This window comes from Elaeis guineensis, chromosome 4 (genome assembly GCF_000442705.2).
Source record: "Elaeis guineensis isolate ETL-2024a chromosome 4, EG11, whole genome shotgun sequence".
NCBI lineage: Eukaryota > Viridiplantae > Streptophyta > Magnoliopsida > Arecales > Arecaceae > Elaeis > Elaeis guineensis.
This window is the reverse complement of record NC_025996.2, coordinates 35,984,512-36,004,950: the sequence shown is the minus strand read 5'-3', so window position 1 is coordinate 36,004,950 and position 20,439 is coordinate 35,984,512. Positions and strand designations below refer to the sequence as shown.

The window sequence follows — 20,439 nt, the reverse complement described above, 5'->3', positions numbered from 1 at the left end:
GATAATCTATGATCGGGAGCATTTAAAAATTAATCACTAATTAATGTATATTTCAAATTCTTAACTCTTTAAAAATATATATAATTCATTTTTGTTAATTTGTAAAATAAATCATGAACACATAAATATAATTAGAAAGAAAAAGTTCTTTATTGATAATAAAAAGATTACAAATATAAATTTAGATCCCGAAATTACATAATGTGTTAGCCAACAATTGACTTCTAGGATACAAATCCAATATGAAGATGGTCATTGTGCTTCTATCGTTGCAATAAAACTTCATATTGAAGGAGGTTAAGGGTTCAAATGTGAGCACTCGTACAAGATTATGTTTAAATCCCATGTCGGTGGTACATAGAAAGATCTTGGATACAACCAAAGAATTCAAATAGCATCTTCTAACTAGTCTTGTTAGTAAGATCTTGATTCATAGTTTTTTTTGGGTAAGATTCTAGGACATTATAACTAATATATTGGGGATGTTATAGTCAAGCTATTTAGGGGCTAACCTTAGACAATCACAGTATTTATGATTGGATTTAAATAGATCCAGAGAAGAGTATCAAGACTTAAAAGAGAGGGTATATGGGATTTGTGACAACATGTGTTTACCTCAACATCAGATATACACTAAAAGATTTTAGATATGCATGTAAGGTAAAGAAATTTAAATAGCATTTTTTAGTTAGTTTTTTTGGATCAGATCCTAACCATTATATCAAATCCTTTGTTGTGATATATTACCACAATATTACTTAAGAAATATTAAGTGATTTGAGTAGAACTATTTTCTATAAGGAATATAGGCTTCCTCATAAATCCATTTTAAGAGATAAAAAATAAGCATATCATTTCCGTACTTTTTTGATCATCCATGAAAAACGGTTGGATGGCTTAGATTTTAGATAATTAACAATCAGTTGCTACCTCATATTTTACTAGAGGTATTGGTTATCAGTTGGAGTTATTTCATCAAAAATAGATTAATACAGAAGTCTAGTGGTTAATTAACAAGAAGCTTTGTAGCCGGTACTTATTCTCGATTTGCCTCTCAATAAAAATGTTGTCTTTTATCCTTTTCTAAGTTTATTTCAAATTAAAATAATCACTTTTTTCGCATGTTGTCTTTTACAATACTGTTCAGCTAATTTCTAGGTTTATTGGGGATTAAAATAATAGTTCTCAATTCTCGTAACGGCTATTAATTTACCATTATAATAAAAATTAATGAGCCAATAATAGAAAAATAAGTTAAAGTAATATTTGTTTAAATTGTCATTCGGCTATTAAAGAATTACTTCTTCTAAGAATCCTAGAGATTCAAATTTTCAGTGGTTACTTAACTTATTTAAATAATAAAAAATGTCAAATAAAATTGTTATCATTATAATAGAAGAACAAGTAAATAGTAGTTCTTATCTAATTTTATTAGTAATATGCATATATAGCATATAGAGAGGCCTTCCAAACTACTACAATTTTTACTATGAACGTTGATGTGAACCTGGTGATTTACTGCCCTACATTTATGATATACTCTCTTTTTTTCCATATACAATCTCAAGCGTTACAACTCCTTTCCCATCAAATGGTCCCCCCATAACAACTGTTCCAGCTATTCCATGGTGGTAGCCTTGTGGGGCTAGGCTTGGGTTCCTGGCCCAGGCATGGAGCTAACCGGCCCTCCTCAAGTGCTAGGACACTACCTCAAAGGCTTGGGCCTTCAGCGACTGGAAGGTCCCCAAGCAAGAGTTTCCATTCTAAGATTCACCGGAACATGATTGTTTTCATGCAGACTACCCTACGTGCCGTAGCCGCACACTGGACACATTAGCTAAGAGGCATTGTTGTCAGACACGGACAACCCCAACACAGATCCTACAGGAAATTTAGGTAGACAGGTGCGATCGAGAAATTATGAGGTGGTGACCACCCAAGTCAGGCTCTTAATAATTTTTTAAGCTCTTCTAGAACATTTGTTCTAGTTGTTGTGCTCATTGGATTAAAATACTCAAAATGCGTAGCTATGATACACAATTCTTATAATAGGTTATTTAACAATACATATAAATAAATGTTTTAAAACAAATAAGTAGAAGAGAAAACCTAGATTGCTTGTTCATGATCAAAAGTTGGTATGGTTGCCCCACATTTTGTAATCAAGTGTCATGTGCACGCCATAAGCAGGTCATCTAGTGCTAAACATATTGGAGTCCACTCATTAGTTGATACTTTTCCCTTTTTTTTTTTTTTTTTGATTGGGCGGGAATTGATACTTTTCTTTGCACGCCCATAAAAGAAACAAATTGTATTATATTTTATTCATCACCTGCGGGACAAGGATGACCTTGAGGGCTTCGTTCTCTGAATTTTGAGGCCCAAGGTGAAGTATACTCTAAAACAATACTAGCATATGTGTTGACAGAAACATGACACGGTCTAGCATGGCCGCGATAGCAAGAGAGAGTGAAGGGTTCTTAAAAAAAAAAAAAAAAAGAAAGAGAGGTGAGCCGCTCGCAAAAGACCAAAACCATGGCTCATAATAGCTTTCAATCTGTCAGACAAGGAAAAACATTCAAGAAACCTACTGTTGTATCCATTTGCTTCTCGTCCTCAATCTTCGATGTTAATCAATCGAGTCGCACATGCATGTAGCTCGATTGATCCGACAAAGTTTAGCTTCTAAAGCTACGTGGTCCCCTAAATTTAGAAGCAAATCTAGCCTGACCAAACCAAGCAAATTAACTAAAACCATTCCAAATTTACAATAGATTCATTAGTCTTGCATCTCTAGAAGAAAGAGTTCATCCCGCACTAAGCCATTCAAGTAATAGCCAACATTTCAGTTAGCTAGAATTTTGAGTATTGAAACCTCGAGTTCAAAACCACGGCCAACCAAAAACTTCAATCCTGCAACCTCATTTCTCCCCTTCAAGCGCACGACCTAGTAATCTAAACTTTGAAAGCACACGCTGTCCGGCTGATGCTGGGGTATCAGTCTTGAAACTGTGAGAAGAAAAAGGGAAATTCTGACCAATTCCAACGGGCTACCTCTACCAATATGACTAACTAGAAATAGAGGAGCTTTAGCAAGCCAATGAAAGGTTTTTAAACTGAACTGAAGCCACTCCTTTTCTAAGAACAGCCATTTTCATGTCTTGAAAGCTGCAGGAAAAAGTTTGCAGTAGAATAGTTTGCAAGAGTTCAAGATCCGTTCAGAAAGGCTACATTATATCTTCCCCTTCATTCTGCCCCATTTTCCAGAGCGCAAGCCATGAGAAACAATAAAAATTGACTTGTATAACTATAAAATTATTTCCATATTTCCAGCTCAAAATTTTACATCTACAAAAGAACCATTTTCAAAAGCTAATGAGCACAAATGGTACGCATAATTAAGATTCACCTGGACTTTCTTGTAAACATTCTAGGCCAGCAGAATTTAGAGGCGGCAATGTTTTTTCTTACACTAAAGTGAAGCAAAGCAAACAACAGAACACGGTATCCAACTGCCATCAGAAACAACACCAGTAAATTTGTCCACTTTGCATTTCGGGAAGATGAAATGCTGTAAGAACCACGAACAGCCTGTACGCCAGAAATGGCCCTCACCTGACCAACTGCAAATGAAGTCCCAACATACTCATTTTCGAGAAGGCCCTGCAATACCAATGCATGACCTTCACATATATTTCTAACCATATTTTAGACTACAGAAGGCAAGATGAGTTAAACAAAATTAGAGAAGAAAGACTGCCTGCCTGGATAGCGTAAGTGTGGAATGCAATGTAGGATAATGGATACATCCAAACTGGTCCTGGAAGAGCATCTCGGATCCTAAAATAACCTCCTACTAGCATCATTATCACCTGGGAGATGAACACCATGACAGATTTAGTCATCCCTTTATGGTTATGCAGTAGTCCATTATGATGCATTTTAAGTAATGAATCATATTGTTCAAATAGTGCTTAGCCACTACGCAATTTAACATTATAAAAATATCATAGACTAAACAATTAAAATAAACAAATAAATGGTACCAGAACCGCCATAAATACTGCATAAAATAGAACTTACATGGAGAAAAACCAGTGTCAAAGTGCACTCGAAAGTTTCAAGCCAAATGTAAGCAACAAACATCATAAGTGCTTCATTTGCTAATAGGCACATGAAAATGTTCAGAACAAAATACATCAACAAGCTAAATTCACCCCTCAGCCCAACAAGGAAATAGAAGACCAGAGTTGAAGATATAGAAATGAGGAACAGAAAGGGGATGCTGGCAAAGAGGTGCCCAAGTAGGAAAACAATTGCTCCAGAGTGCTGGTTTGATTCCTCATGAGAATACATCTGCAAAAGTTCAAAATGTAATTTCTTTCATGAGGACGATTCAAGCTAGAAAAATATTTCAATAAGAAATGCATAACAGGATAAAGCCATATTGCAGGTAACACGTATTTTTGTTACACACCATGGAAAGCTAGTAGTGCATGGAGGCATCCAATTAATTGCATTTACCATACAGATCAGGAAGATAAATCATCAGAAGTGGTCCTAGACAGGAATACTTGGCTAATGATGATTCATAAAGCTGACACCAAATGGTTGGGAAAAAGGCTAGATGATTGTGACCATGATACAGATCACAATTCAGTAGTTTTTGACCTACCCAACAATCTATTTGTTTCCTAAGTTGTAAATAAAATTGGTGTTGACTTGAGGCATATATTCTATTGGTTCTTGATGTAAGCAGATGCAAACGTTGAGCATATATGGCTTAGATGTATCCATTCTACTGCAGGATTTGAAACTCAAGTTTTAGTGTGCTAGGAGTTATTGCAATATCTTACTTTGCCTTATTTGCCACAATATTGGCAGATAACAGGATACCTTACATTCAGCATTCTATCCAACCAACCTCATAGTCTCAATACCTCTTCTTTAAATGCATATCTGATTTTATGTAATGAATGAAAGAATGGCTTATGTTCATGCTTCAATTATCTACATTAAGATAGTTTCAGCATCTGTTGTAGACAGTGGCTGATGTATACAAGTCCAAGTGGATCTTTATTTCCCAAAAAACAAATAAATAAAAGAGAGTTAATCCTTCAATTCACCATTAACAACACTCAAATCCCAATCGTATGCCGTTCAATATGTCTCTTCAGATGCCCTTTACAGGCAAGTTAAGCATCTCACAACTTCAAGCAACTACAATCAATAGAAAATCTTAATCATAGCTTTCAATACTATAACACTAGAAATGGAGAAGCGGTTCCATAGCATGTTATAAAATTGACATGAACAATGAAAAGAAGCATCTTCAATGGCAATGAAGACAGGACTAAAGAACTTTTTGATGACATTTGAATATGTTGTAGAAAAGGATCTGGGAGACCTTGCACCAACAACATAAATAGCCCATAACAGGAATCATCATTAGCAAACATGAGAACATATACTTGACATCAAACATTTTGGATAAATCCTATGATTATCATTACAATCATATGATTGTATGAGTTCTTAAAGCTAGTTTATCTATATTATTACTGGTAAATTGCAAGGCACAAGAAATATCATGTTTACCTTGATTTCATTTATATGAGCAGGCAATCCAGCAACACTTAGCAATAAGATAAATGACACGAAGACAAAAATTGCTGCAACTCTTTCCTGCAATTAAATAAGGTAGAGTAAGAAACAGGCCATGTCTGTACTTCCAGCATTGTGTGGTATCTCAGTGTCATTAACATGCAGAAAGGGGAACAACTTCCACCAAAGATTTTACACTTTGCTGCCACTAATCCATCAATCTTAAAGGCAGATGCATAGGAGCTAAATCTAAAAATAAAATAAATACTAAAGGCACAAGATTAGTGTGTCTTCAAGGACAATTAAAGAGTAGAAGGCTGTCAGGCATGTACTTGGAAATGTCATGTTCAGGAATTAAAAGTCAGAAGAAATATCAAACATTTCTAAAGTTAAGATGTGACCATAGAAACATGATCTAGAAGAAACATTCCTATATCATAATGTGAATTGACTTGTGTCTGCATCCATAATGAATATTTGATCCAATTAAGTTGGCTTACCATTGGTGCAGACAAGAGTCATCCTAATCAACATAAATAAGGTCAGAGATGAAAATGAGAACTTCACGATGAGAAAAGGTTTCTTAAAAGTTAATTTGATAGTTAATAATGTGAATCACCAAAAGGATCTCTCTATGAACCAACCACTCGACACCAAAAGCTTGAGCTAAGAATCCCTTCACAACCCATCACCCCCACCCCCAACTATCCTGGATGACACATGAACTAGGATAAGAGAATTGACCCACAAGACCAACAACCAGCTTAATCATATTGTTAGGATTTGACGCCTCGAGATTCAGCCCACATTGAGCACACAGCGAGGTCCGCGGCGAAAAATGAAGTCCAACGAGACCAAGATCATCCAAAACGGAGCTCGGACGGAGAAGATACGGACTTTTGAAGATTGCACGTAAGTCGAGGCAGCGGCCGGCGGAGCGGCGGCGGCGCGACTGCAGGCGGCCCGCGCGCAGGCACGGCCCAGACCTGCGCGCACGGGCCTGCCCAACCCCAGGCGCCTTGCCTGGGCCCTGTACCCCGGTCCACCGTGGACCGGACAGTCCACAACTGGACCTGTGAACCGCGTGGGCGTTTCCCATGCAATTCTCGCGGTCCACGGCACTATTCCATGGATCGGAGCACGATCAGAGGGCCTAGGTGCTTCCCGGTGTTGATCCAATGGTTTGAGGCTTAATTGGGCTTGATTAAGGAGTTCTAAACCTAATCTAAGTCATGTTTTAAGCCTATAAAAGACCAAGAACAGTGGATTTTTTGTGTGGTTTTGGTTTTCTCCTGTGGATGCGCCGTACGTAACCCGAGAAAGAGAAAAGAGACCACGTGCTGCTGAGAGAGGAGCAGGAGGCTCCTGGACAGCAGACGCCGGTCGCTTCAGGGGTTCAAGGGGGCCTTCCAAGAGAGAGCTTTTGTGAGAAAAATTTCTAGTGAGAGAGAAATTGAGTGTACAAGGGTTGAGGATGAGATCTCCTCTTGTAAAATTTTTTTTTCATAGTGAAGTTTGCATGCTCCGTGGAGGCGAGCCTTTTTGTGGCTGATCTACATATTTTGATTGTTTTTGTTTTATTTCTTCTTTCTTCCTGCTGCATCGCGTGGTACTGAAAAGGTCCTGCGAGATGATGTCCTGGCCAGACATCCACCCAACAAGTGGTATCAGAACAAGGCGGTACAAAAACGCAGAATGCAACGGTGGTGAGCAAGACTGAAGATGGAGAAAACAGGAACAATCAAGATGGAGATCAATAAGTTTGATGGTAAGAGCAATTTTTCCTTGTGGCAGGCAAGGATGAAGGACGTGCTCATCCAACAGGGATTGATCGATGCTCTGTTGTGTGATGAGAAGCCGACCATCATGGAGGTGCGGGATTAGAAATGGCTACAGATGCAGACGGTGAGCACCATCCGCATGTACCTGACGGACGAGGTGGTGATCCATGTGCTGAGCGAGACTTCTCCGACAGTGCTGTGGTCGAAGCTTGAGGAGTTGTACATAGCGAAGTCTCTTACCAACATTCTTTTCCTCTAGAGGCAGTTTTACCAACTGCAGATGGCTGAGGGACAGCGTACAGGAGCATCTAAGCCACTTCCAGAAGATCCTCACCGACCTCCTCAGCATTGACAAAAATGTTGAGGAGAAGACCAGGATGCTGATTTTGCTAGCATCGCTTCCACCTTCGTACGAGTCCTTAGTGACTGCTCTTCTTGTGGGGAAGAGCACTATTAAGATGGACGAGGTCACCACAGCGATACTCCAGAACGAGGTTCTCAAGAGGAAGAATCCAGCTTCGAGCTCAGGTGACGGTAGCTCAGCTTTGGTGGCTTCTGGAGCAGGAGGCGGTAGACAAAGCAACAGGAGATCGCAACGAGGGCGGTCCAAGTCCAAGAGGGACTTGAGCAAAATCAGGTGTTACCGATGTGAGGAGTTGGGGCATTTAGCCAAAGACTGCCCTCAACCCAAAAATCGGACGGTGGCTGCTGTAGCGACGGCCGGCAGTGATTCAGATGATGTCCTAGAGATATCTAATGAGGTATCTAATGAGGTATCTACTTCTTTCCAGCAGTGGATATTAGATTCTGCATGCCCCTATCATGTATGTTGCAGAGAGGAGCAGTTTGATTCTCTGAATAACAGTGAGGGCACTGTATATCTGCCAAATGGATCGAGCTGTGCGATCAAAGGCATTGGGACGGTCAACTGAAGGACACATGACGGTGCAGTGAAGAGATTGTGGGAGGTCCGATACATACCCAATTTCAGGCGAAATCTTATCTCACTTAACAGACTGGATTCGAGAGGCTACAAGACGGTAGCTGGTGGAGGAATCCTGAGGATGCTACACGGCGATAGGATTGTGTTGGAGGAAAAGAAGGGGAGCAAAGGACATTATTACCTGACGGGGAGTCCAATGCGAAGTGGAGCTTCGGGAGCCAGGTGGAGCCCAGAGCGAGGTGGAGCTCCAGGAGGTGGATCGGGCACGAGATAGGAGACTCGAGAGGAAGAGACGACATCGCAAGGTGAGATTCCTATTATCGCAGGATAATGCTCCGAAAAGGTCTCAGGTCAGGAGGAGCACAACATACGACGGAGATGGGATCGAGCAGCCTGGCTCGACTCCCATGTTTGCCCATCCATGATCAGCAGGCGATTGTCCCAGGGCATGGGGGCGAGGAGATCCAGAAGCTCTCGGAGTTTGGAGGCCGAATATCGAGTCGAGGTGGAAATTGTTAGAATTTGACGCCTCGAGATTCAGCCCATATTGAGCCTACAGCGAGGTCCTTGGCGAAAAATAGAGTCCAACGAGATCAAGATTACCCAAAACGAAGCTCGGACGGAGAAGATACGGACTTTTGAAGATTGCACGTAAGTCGAGACGGCGGAGGACCGTCAGCGACCGCAGCGGACCGACGGCGGAGCGCAGCCCAGGATGGACCAATGCGTGAGACGCGCGACCCAGGTGCGCAGCCCAGGCGGGCGAGCGGCCCAACCGAGCGCGGCCCAGGCGGGCGCGCCGCCCAGGTGGGCGCGCGGCCCAGCCCTTGCGCGGGCTTACGCGCAGGGGCGGCCAGGACCGTGCGCGCGGGCCAGCCCAGGCCCAAGCACCTTGCTTGGGCCCTGTACCCCGGTCCACCATAGATCGGGCGGTCCACGGCTGGACCTGTGAACCACGTGGGCGTTTCCCACACGATTCTTGCGGTCCACGGTACTATTCCGTGGACCGGAGTGCAATCGGAGGGCCTAGGTGCTTCCTAGTATTGATCCAATGGTTTGAGGCTTAATTGGGCTTGATTAAGGAGTTCTAAACCTAATCTAAGTCATGTTTTAAACCTATAAAAGGCCAGGAACAGTGGGTTTTTTGTGTGGTTTTGATTTTCTCCTGTGGATGCGCCGTACGTAACCCGAGGAAGAGAAAAGAGATTGCGCGCTACTAAGAGAGGAGCAGGAGGCTCCTAGACAGCGGACACCGGTCGCTTCAGGGGTTCAGAAGGACCTTCCAAGAGAGAGCTTTTGTGAGAAAAACTTCTAGTGAGAGAGAAATTGGGTGTACGAGGATTGAGGGTGAGATCTCTTGTAAAATTTCTTTTTCATAGTGAAGTTTGCATGCCCGTGGAGGTGAGCCCTTTTGTGGCTGATCCACGTATTTTGATTGTTTTTGTTTTATTTTTTCTTTCTTCCTGCTGCATCGCGTGGTACTGAAAAAGTCCTGAGAGGTGGTGTCCTGGCCAGACATCCACCCAACACATATAAACAACTGATCTGGGGTCATGAAACATAACCTCCACAAACCTTAGTCTGAAATCATCCCAACCAACCATTTGAATCCAAAAGTTTAAGCTACCAAGGAATGGGTCAATAGCATATATCAAGCTTAACACTAACATCAAATCTATCAACATGTGTTTCAGAAATTTTATGATTCAAAAATTTTTATGCATGGCTCCACAAGAGACTGAAAAATGCTTTGTTAAGCTCACCATTACAGATGATAAAGAATGACCGATGTTGGAAAATATGGTACCAATGGAAAGCATGAGAAGCATATATAGAAGAAGCCGAATCCAGAAGTACTTCCATTCCCTTGACATAATCAACAGTGACCTCCATGTTAGTACTGCAGTTCTTGTTGCAAAACCAGCTCTGCCTCTACTCTTAAGATAAGGACCTTCCTGCAGAATTCAAATTATGCATAATTTATTCACAAAAACTAAAAACATTTTTGGCAAAAATAATTGTGCAAGGAGTCATAGCAGATGTAAGTTTTCTTTCACATGTCATGTTGCAGAGATTTCATCAAACAAGTTAACAAACCTTATTCTACAATTATGAAGGTCCTGAATTACATGCGTTACGCATATAGCAAATATGCCAAGTGCTTAAATTACAACAAAATGTTCATTTTTTGAATAAATGTTATCCATGAATGTTCTTCAGTTTTATAGTAATGAGTAGGAACTAGAAAAATCTAAATGTAATTGGTTCACCATTGTCAATGTGTTGACATTTTACACATGTTAATGAACATCAAGGCAAATCAGTTTGTAAAAAATCATTAATAATACTATTTTATGATCATTTGCCGTGCTTTAGGAGATTTGCTAAGGGAGTAAAGTAACTAGGGAATTTCATCTGCCTGAAAGAGTAGATAAAGTAGTTATGGGGCTAAGTTGAAGCTCTTAGAAACTAGTTAACAGTATTTCCCTTTTCCTGATAGCAAATATTGCGCTCGCATGTGCATGTTCTTAATAAAATTGGTCTAGGTTACCAAAGGACGGTCAAAATAGAACTATAATATTTGTGGGTAAAACATTCAGAAAGCTATAATTGCATCAATTATCCAATGAATGAAAATGATAGCTTTAACTATGTAAGCATGACTCTCTTTCTGGCTGGAAAAGAGAACAGCATCAACAAAACTTTTGTTGATAAAAGAGATCTACATATCCAGCAAGAATGGATATAAATAAACTCATACACATCGATTATACAAGCTTGTGCTTTCTCCTGTAAGTTGGACATGTTAACTTGATTCATTCATCGTTTGCTTAAGCATTGTGAAATCCCTGACAAAAATGAAGCTAAACACCAGGTTTCCAGGTCATATCTAATTTTTTAGCAATCAAGGCAATAATTTCAGGGAATCATACCTTAAGCCATGAAGCCAAACCCATAAAGATGAGATCCAACTTTTTCTATGAAAGTTAAGCAAGGAAAACTAAAAAAATCATTAAGTCTCAAGAAGACTAATGAGTACACCTTTTCAGTAAGTTTGACAATCATAGATTCAACAGCAGCAGAATCAGCTGATGATTTATATGTAGCTTCAAGTGTTCGAATTGCAACAGCTGTATCCATGCTCACAGATGAAAAGTCCCCATGATCATCCTGTTAAAAGTGTTACATATCCTGTTACATCTACCATAAACTTTCACAGTGCATAAAAGCATCTACCAAGATAATACAGAAAAACAATCTATGTATTCCCACTAAATAGAACTCAAATGTGAGTACCTGCAAATTTTTGCACATTGCTATAATCCTATCAAAATCAGTATTGATCGCACGTAAAAAGTGATCTGAAGGGCTTTGCATGATTGGGCAGGGGAAACCAGCATTGGAGAAGTGCTGCAAAATGAGAAATGTTAACCTTTGAAGGGCCAAATAAGAGCTCTCCACAATTGCAATCAGAAAGTATGAGTCTTGAACATCTCATGCTGGCCCAATTAGCATTCAAGTTACATAGCTATGCAATAATAGAAGTCAAATTCTAAAATATGGTGAGAACTTCTCATGAAATTTATATCAATTATAGGCATGAGCTGAGATGGTCTTATGTCACACACCTAGAGGTTCATGGAATGACAAATTTTATGTATGAGTTGCAAATCAGAGATCAATTGTAATATGCACACAGCATTTAGACTATAACATTCTAATTGGTTCTTAAGAAATACATTTGAGATGGGATGCCACCACAGTGCCATGGTTCAAACCTTGGGCCTCTTCCAAGTGAAGAGGATGCTAATCAGCTCAGCTAAGGCTGTTTAGATATGCATTCTAATTGTACAGTAATTTATTTTTTACTATGAAGAAGGGGCAGATAAGCATGCAAAAATGGGGAAAGGTTGACCACATAACAATTGCTTGCAGTTGTAGTCATCAAAGCTAAGTGTAAGAAGAAATGAAACCAACGTTTCCCACTGATAAGATGGTGGATTTAAAAGGTGAAGGTGTTAGATCTTTTATGGATACATTATTGGAGGGAAGTTGAACTTATGAAGTACAGATATTTCAAATATGCCCTGTTGGTGTCAGGCACATGCTGAATACTGATACTCCTAGGATACCTCTAGGATATGTGTCAGATACTTATTTTAAGTATCCTATTTTTTAAAAATTAGAAAAACTTTGGATAATTTGCAAATATATTTGAGGTACTTCCCTGATATCTCTAGGGATAAAGGCTAGTGCTTTGTTTTTCCCTTTAAAAAAAAAAATCGATAAACATGGACCTTTTAATGATGAATGGTTAATTTTGGAGTTTGTGGTGTTGCATTATTGTATGGAATAGGGATTATGGTCTATTGATTTGAATGATAACCAAATGTTGTTAGTGGATGTTAATACTATTGTGCAGATTATGGGCTATGTTATGTTGATAACCACTACGCTTTGTATTCCTTATAAAAATCCTATATATATAAAGTATGGACTCTGTCGTTTCCTTGCCATATCATATCCTCCTTTTTCAATATTTATCGAATCCAAGTACTTCTACTGGGTTGTGACCATATCCTGCGTGCGTACCGATGTTTCATAGATTGGAACTTATACTCTACTCAATAGAATGTGGGAGCAGATGGAAAATTATATTAAGTAGCTAGAAAAATTCTTCGGGAATCAAATGGAAAATGATGTATTCATAAAATAGTATTGCGATGTGAGGAATGAGGCAATTAAAAGGAATTCCTATATCAGACTACCAAAAAATATAGCATGGCAAAAAATATCAGTAAGAAATGTCGATTAGAACAAGAGACTGAAGTTGTTCATGCAGCTCCTCAAAATTTAATCAGGTAAACGCATCAAATCAGATAAAAAATTACCTGCAAACAAGCCAGAGTTTCTCCAAAAAACAGCGTATTCCCATTTGAAAGCAAACAAATTCTGTCAAAGAGGCCAAAAACTTCTGTGCTGCTCTGATACATAGTAAATATGAGAGTGCATCCTGTGCTTGCAAGTTTCTTCAATGTAACCATCAATAGAAGTGCAGATACACTGACAATAAAGTTAACCAGCAAAACCAGTGAAGATCTAACCAATAGATATAGCGTTGCCACAACTAAAGAAGGATCTGTGCTAAAGCAATTGATTAGCATTAGAGGAGAAAACAAAACCTGTCAAGATGGTAAAGAGGTTCATCTATAAATAAAACATGTGGTCTCATTACAAGCTCTCTTGCAATGCTGACACGCCTTCTCTCTCCACTAGGAAGCCTCTTCATATAACAGTGCCCACCAATGAGTTTGTCAGCATAGTCCCCTAAAGACATAGCAGCAATTGCTTCCTCCACTGCACTCTTCTTTTGAGAGAAGAAACCAGGAAGCTGTAGAAGTGCTGAGTAGTATAGCATTTCTCGAACAGTAAGTGATTCAATCAATACATCTTCCCTGTCAACATATCCCTGCAAATGTCTGATTGAGTACTGCAACTAGTAGAATCTATGCACCATAAAAATGGCAACACTGTCCTATACAACATTGATTGACTGAATAACACAAACTAAACAGATATGATATGAACTACTTGATCAACAACTTGCCAAAATACATGGAGAAACATATTAGGACCATAAAGCAACTACAAGAAAATCGTGGTACTAACAGAAGTTGCAACAAGCATCTACTTCAAAGCTAAGTGTAGAATCAAGACCTGATGATTACTTGTAAAAGTTTCCAAGCTTGATAATTACATGTAAAAATGTTGGAGCAAAAAGGGTTCATATGATATATGAGGCAATAGAGAACATTTCACTTTCTGAGAGGAGTATTGGATATACTATGAAAAAAAGAACTACAAGAAGGCCAGAAATTGGAGAAATCAAACCTGAACCATTTCTAAGCAGATTAAAGGTAACATAACCTCTAAATAAAAAGGCTAAGAAAAAGCAATAGCTTCCAACCATCCCGAAGACCTATCTAGATATGAAATGACAGTACAAATTATTAAAAAGGAAAAAGAAAAACTCAATTGTTTTATGAAGGTCCATCTGTAAAAGCTTCAAGACAAATCACTGTGTTGTACATCTTGAGCATGAAACTCCCTCAATGTTAAAGACTTGCCATTCATCTGTCCAAATCACTCAGAAAACACCACACAGTAAGATATTTCAGTTCTTTCTTTCCTGCCAAAAACCTTAAGCTCACAACCACTTGATCCAGCAAGTCATAATGAACAATTGTGCAAGCCTCTGAAGAAAAGAAAGCCATAAAATTATGGGTTACTGACTCCTTATGTATCATGCATAACAAAATTTTAAGCTGACAGATTCCCTATCTATTTGCCATCAAGCTTCATAATCAGCTTCTTTAGACTCCAAAAGATACAAAATCAACCAATGACCATAATCCACATGAAGGATTGACTCTAAAACTTGCAAAAGACTCCAATATTATGTATATTAAACATATATCCCACTAATCAATATCTGATAATGAGGTAAGGCACCTCCCGCAATCAGAGGACATATTTCACATGAGCAAAGAGATTCATTTCTTTTTAAGCCCATGAAAATCAAATCTAACACCAAATGTGACACAGGAAAAGTGAGTAGGGTTGCTTTCAGGGCTTATTGCCCTAATATTGGACTATTTTCCGCTTTCATGATCTAACTGATATTTCTTTTATCTTGCATATTTGTCTTGTTCCTGTTCTTTTTCTTTCTTTATTTATTTTCCTCTTACACTAAAATTAAATAGGGACCTACGTCCAGAATAATGCTGCAAGCAAAATTCTACCATCCATTGTAAACATTAGGTATCATAATTGAACACACTTCCAGGTCTTACAATATCACAACAGTACAATACCATTTTCATGACATTTGCATCAAACTTTGCAGTGGTGACAATTTTATACATCGCCAAGATGACCATTCAACAATAATCCAGTCCATGTTATTATTATTTTCTTTTTCATTTTTTTTTCACATCAATATTACAATGTGGACTTAAGTCTATGGTAGTTCTGCAAGCAGGATTCCCCCATTAGGGATATGATATCACAATTGAACAAGTGCATGCTTCCAGGTTTCACAGTATCACAAGGATGCACTGTCACAATGTTTGTACCAAAAGTCTGCAGCGCCATCTAAGTCATCACGTATTGCAAAAAATGCCTAAATGACAATCCAAGCTTAAGCGCCAAGTCGCATTCCAAAACAAAAAAAAAAAAACAAAGTAAAAAAAATTAGCAATTAATGCACTGTCTCAAGATTTGCAACTAGAAGTCCTAAGCCCTTAGCTTCAATTTCAATAATCTCTTTACTCAACATCCAGAATATGAGTCCTATCTAAATTTTCAACATCTCGTGGAATTTTCAGGAGGCACTAACAATTTTGTAGATAGGGCCAAATAGATGGATCCAAGAAAGTGTGGAAATAAGGTTGTAAGAAGGAGTATCCTATCCTCTATGCCTACATAAACGCAAATTGAGAAAGGGGAAAAAAAAAAAGATACGAGCCTCATAACAAATAGAATTTTAGAACTCCAAAATTTTGGCTACCCAACTGAAGTCTTAACTTCACAATTCAATGTTAGTCAGACATTTCTATAATATCAATACAAGCTCCTCGGATAGCCTCCTTTTGACAATTTGGTTAAGAGCAATTGGAAATGAGACATTAGAAAAAGGATTGGTCCAAGGAAATAGAAAGGCTAATGGCAAAATAAACCCCACATATCCAAGAAGAGGAAACCCTAGTCAAGACAGACATCATCACAATTTTTTTTTATTTAAGCATAGAAGGGACAACCTTCATTAACCAGGAAAATAAAGATAAGTTGCTCAGAAGATAAGGCATATCTGGTACAATGTTCAGTAGGGAATAGCCATGACCCTTATGACAGAAGATAAGAACACAGCCTGAAACATACTGTTTTCTTCTATTAAGTGAACTGGCATCGCTGCCAATCGCTGCCAGTGCGATAAAGCAATAACTGATACATGAAAGCTGAAACTGTATGCATTGTGATCAACCAGAACAATGGCTTTAGGAGGGCAATTCAATCTACACAGAGATCAGAAATCTCGAGGTATGAAATGCTTAACATGAAAAACTTGATGATTATTTAATTAACCTATGTTTTTATGCATTGAGTATAAAAATTGACACACTATTATATTTATATCAGGTTCAAATGCCTCCATTATAGTGATTTTAATTAGAAGACAGACAATTGTGAGGTTACAGCGGATACTTAACAGAAATAAGAAATATAAAACTTTGAATGCTCTTGAGCCTTCAGGGAAGAATCCTACTACTTAGGTTGATGTGTCAAACAAGGCAGTAACAAGCCATCCCACTTTGACCACAAAGACATCTCCTAGTTTCCATTTATAATGGGGTTGATGGCAAGTCATCTAGATCTGAAATTAAAAAAGCCTCCAGCCGGTATCCTCATGCACAAGCCATGCTGCCCATGATGGAGAATATGCTTTTGACTTCAGCAGTTGTTTCTTTGGATGAGTCTAAGCAACCTCCAAATCCCAAGCTTAGTCATGAGCCATGGTTAATCTCATCATGGAGGCTATGGCTTTGGTAAAGCGCAATTGCGCAAATGCTCTTGCATGCTGGATCAACAAAGATTAAGCCATCTAGAGGTGATACTCCTTCTAATTGATCTGATCTGGAAGAGGATGTACCATGAATGGAAAATGGTGCTTAGTATTTCTAAGGGTCACTGAGTTCCCCCTCTCATTGGGGGACTCCTACTCATCCCCTTAAATTCCTTTTCAATAACTTGGTTAAACTCTTATCTGGAAAAGGTTCCACTATCGGTTACCATCATGATGGAGTGGCAATTGTAAAGGCAATAAGCCTTTCACAATATTCTAATCAATGTGCAGGTTATCTTGTTGGGCTAGCAGTTAGAAATGTGTTTTCCTTTTTATTTATGAACAATTCCGCAACATGCCTCCAAAATTCTGTTAAGAAGGACTTGTCAGGATGTATTTTCCTGAGGGCAACTTAATAATTTTTTTTTCTTGCCACATATTTTAAAAAAATGCTATACACAAAAGGACATATCTTGCACGATAAAATACAACAAAGACTTTTTCTATTAATAAACGCCAACCACCATAAACATTTTTTGGTTTTACCATCATCAGGAACAGCAATCATGCCAACCAGCTCATATGCCCCTAAAAAATATTGTGCATTCTTTATTGTTGAAGAGGTTGTTCTGAAATTGGTCACATCTCATTTCACCAGGTTATAGGGTTAATACATAATCTTTCTGATAAAAGTTTCAGATATTGGAAGAATATGAACATGCCAAGCTGAAACGATTTAAAACATTCATAACTAGAAAGTAGTTTGAGACTGCAGACAACAAATGTAAATGAAATAGCAGAGCACTTACATAGGAACCATATGGCATCTGGGATTTCACCCCATTCACGAAAACTTCGCCGTACATTCTGGCTGGATCATGCAATCGACCTAGAAAAGCACATTACAAACAAAATAGACTTTTGTCAGTTGTCATAAAAATATGCAATAGACAATTCAAACAGCAGCTTAATGCCAACTCCTTGAAAGTCTTTGTTTCTTTTCAATGACAAATTTAAAAAATAACTTCACTTCACCTGCTTTTTTTTCCAATTTCTTTTGATGATCACAAACTACTTCTTCTTTTTCTTATAATTTTCTGGATATTTCTGTAATATATTCACAAACTGCTTTTGCATATGCCCCTTAACTAACACGTTTTTATTCTATTCTGTTTGAAATTATGGAATCTATCATGAGGTTTAATCTTGAATTTCAAAAAATATTTACCTCAGTTGGGACAAAATCCTCCCCCCTCTCCCTCCCCCCATTATCTGAGAAACCCAAATTACCCGTGAAAGCTACGAGAATACCTTCAGTGTCAGTTTTGATGCAAACCTGAAATTGCCCTCAGTAGTGTAGATTTTCCAGATCGTGCAGGGCCCATGATAACTGTAAGTGTGCCCGGCAATGCATACCCATTTGAACTCTTTATAACCTTATCAGAATACCTCCTCTTGTCTTTCACTGTCACAGTCAGGTCCTTCCACACAACTGATGCCCCAGCTATCTTCCTTGCAGTGACCGATGAAGAAACCTCAGGCAATGATGGAGAAGGTAAGGACCCGCTGTTGATCTTGGACAAGGATGGGGAAGCCGTAGTGGTCGCAATGTGGATTGATTCACCCACTTCCTGTATCTGTGCATCAATCTCTGTGTCATCCCACTCGGGCGAGTCTTCAAAAGAGATAGGTTGTCTTAAGGTACCCGGTTTCCGCAGGTAGAAGAAGGCACCTTGTGTTGCTCGGCCTGTTGGACTACTTGCTGAAGATGAGGATGATCTGTAGTTATCTGAATATGACTGTATCTCCTCCATTTTCTTAACCACCTTTAAAGGCTAAAATCTCAAATCTCATAATCTATTGCTATACGGCTGATAGAAACAGCATATCTTCCAAATTGGAGGCTGTTCTTCTGCACATGATTGCATGAATTCAACATCAGACTACTATTCAACACCCTTGTAGCATCCACTGACATACCTCAGCTTCAATTGGAGAATTAGCTAACCTGCATTATTTAGATAGATAGATATTACAAAAAGAATTAAAAGAAACTATTTGACCAAGCCAATTTAAAGTTACATAGACTTTTTGTTTCTATATTAATGCCAAAACATATATCATTCTTAAGAATGTACAAACCGTTTTAATAATTACATGTTTGATCTTTAAGAAAACATCATTCCACCACTAATGAAACAACTAAAAATTGTAACCATAATGAAAACAACCAATCAGTTTACTAAATAAGCTTGAGCATATAATCGTACAGTGACCAGCTCATTTAAATAAAACTAACCTATTAAAAATATCTGACATAGAAAGAAAGAAAGAATTCCCACATCAGACAAATCCCCCTAACATTTCCGTGCAACATCCTGATTCAGATCATCAAAAGGACTTTGTTTAGTTTTCAAGAGCATATATTCCCACACAAATTTGAAAGTGGTAACAGACTACAAAAACAATACAAACAAGATGCATGCGTTTCGCTCAAAGGGAAAAAAAAGGATAAGTGTCAATAAGAACACCAAACACTGTCTTCAATCATAAAACCCTTCTTTTCTACACTAATCCTAAAACCCTAAATCACCCAAACCATTACTCCATTTAATTTCCCCCACAAACCCAACTCCTAAGCGACATTATTCACCGTAAAGAGATGAAAACTCCTTTTTTATTTAACTAACACCTCCGAGGAGTTCAAACAACACTATCTGAAGACACCTACCACTACTAAACCCTAAACCCTAACAGAAATAAAAAAGCCAAATATTAATATAAAACACCCAACCCCTACTTTCGCACAACCACCAGCACTTCAACAACCACCAATAGAAGGAGATCTCCAATGGAAGAAGAAACTGATAGCCCTCCATACTCCTCAGAAACCCAAATTCTTTGAAACCCATTTAAGAACAATAAAGGAAATGGAAGCCTAAGCTACCTTTGAGACAAGATTTAGCTGCACATGAGCTGCGGGAAAAAAGTAAAAAGAAAAAAAAAAGAAGAAAAAAGCTCCCTCTTTTGCAAAGCTGCCAACATCCACCACAGAGGAAACAAACGAGGAAAGAAGAGAAAGCCATTAGGCCAAAACAGAACCTCTTACCTCGATCCGAGTGGCAATGGAGTGAAGCTAACTTCTCCGTCACTCAGAGAGAGAGAGAGATGGTTACCCTTTTCTTGTGCTTTGTTTTTTTTAATAATTTATTGACTTTTGTTGCACCTCACATATGGTTAGCATCATGTGTCCTTTGTGTACATTTTTAGCTGAAGCTCACCCACTCATAATGACGGCAGAAGCTGTAGACTTCCAGTAGTATTGCACTGTGAGAGGAGGACTTGAGGTGGGCCTTTTGTCTTTTTAAACAGTAGCGCTCTTTAAAGCTTTTGACTACTTTAGCCGTTTGAAATGGCTGTGTATTCTTTCATTAGTAGCCGGGAAGTGTGTTTTGTTTTCCACCGTATCGAATGGGCGAGGGGAGGCA

At 38.7% G+C, this 20,439-nt stretch overlaps 1 protein-coding gene across 5 annotated transcripts; it reads right to left on the bottom strand.

Moving 5' to 3' along the window:
* Positions 1–3,278: 3,278 nt before the first annotated feature.
* LOC105033805 (ABC transporter G family member 3) lies at positions 3,279–20,215 on the bottom strand. 5 transcript variants are annotated; one of them, XM_019846769.3, is made up of 13 exons: positions 20,061–20,134; positions 19,251–19,329; positions 18,288–18,959; positions 17,761–17,840; positions 13,512–13,798; positions 13,221–13,392; positions 11,626–11,739; positions 11,371–11,499; positions 10,092–10,283; positions 5,599–5,685; positions 4,084–4,356; positions 3,765–3,872; positions 3,279–3,663 (listed from the first exon to the last, which is right to left on the bottom strand). In XM_019846769.3, exons 3-13 carry the CDS (start codon positions 18,763–18,765, stop codon positions 3,406–3,408), a joined length of 2,178 nt encoding a protein of 725 aa, XP_019702328.1. In that variant the 5' UTR covers positions 18,766–18,959; positions 19,251–19,329; positions 20,061–20,134; the 3' UTR covers positions 3,279–3,405. The 5 variants fall into 5 exon arrangements, with proteins under 5 accessions (XP_019702328.1, XP_029117237.1, XP_010907031.1 ...); XM_029261404.2 differs by lacking the exon at positions 20,061–20,134 and adding an exon at positions 19,899–20,025; XM_010908729.4 differs by lacking the exon at positions 19,251–19,329 and having other exon boundaries at positions 20,061–20,215.
* Positions 20,216–20,439: the final 224 nt, after the last annotated feature.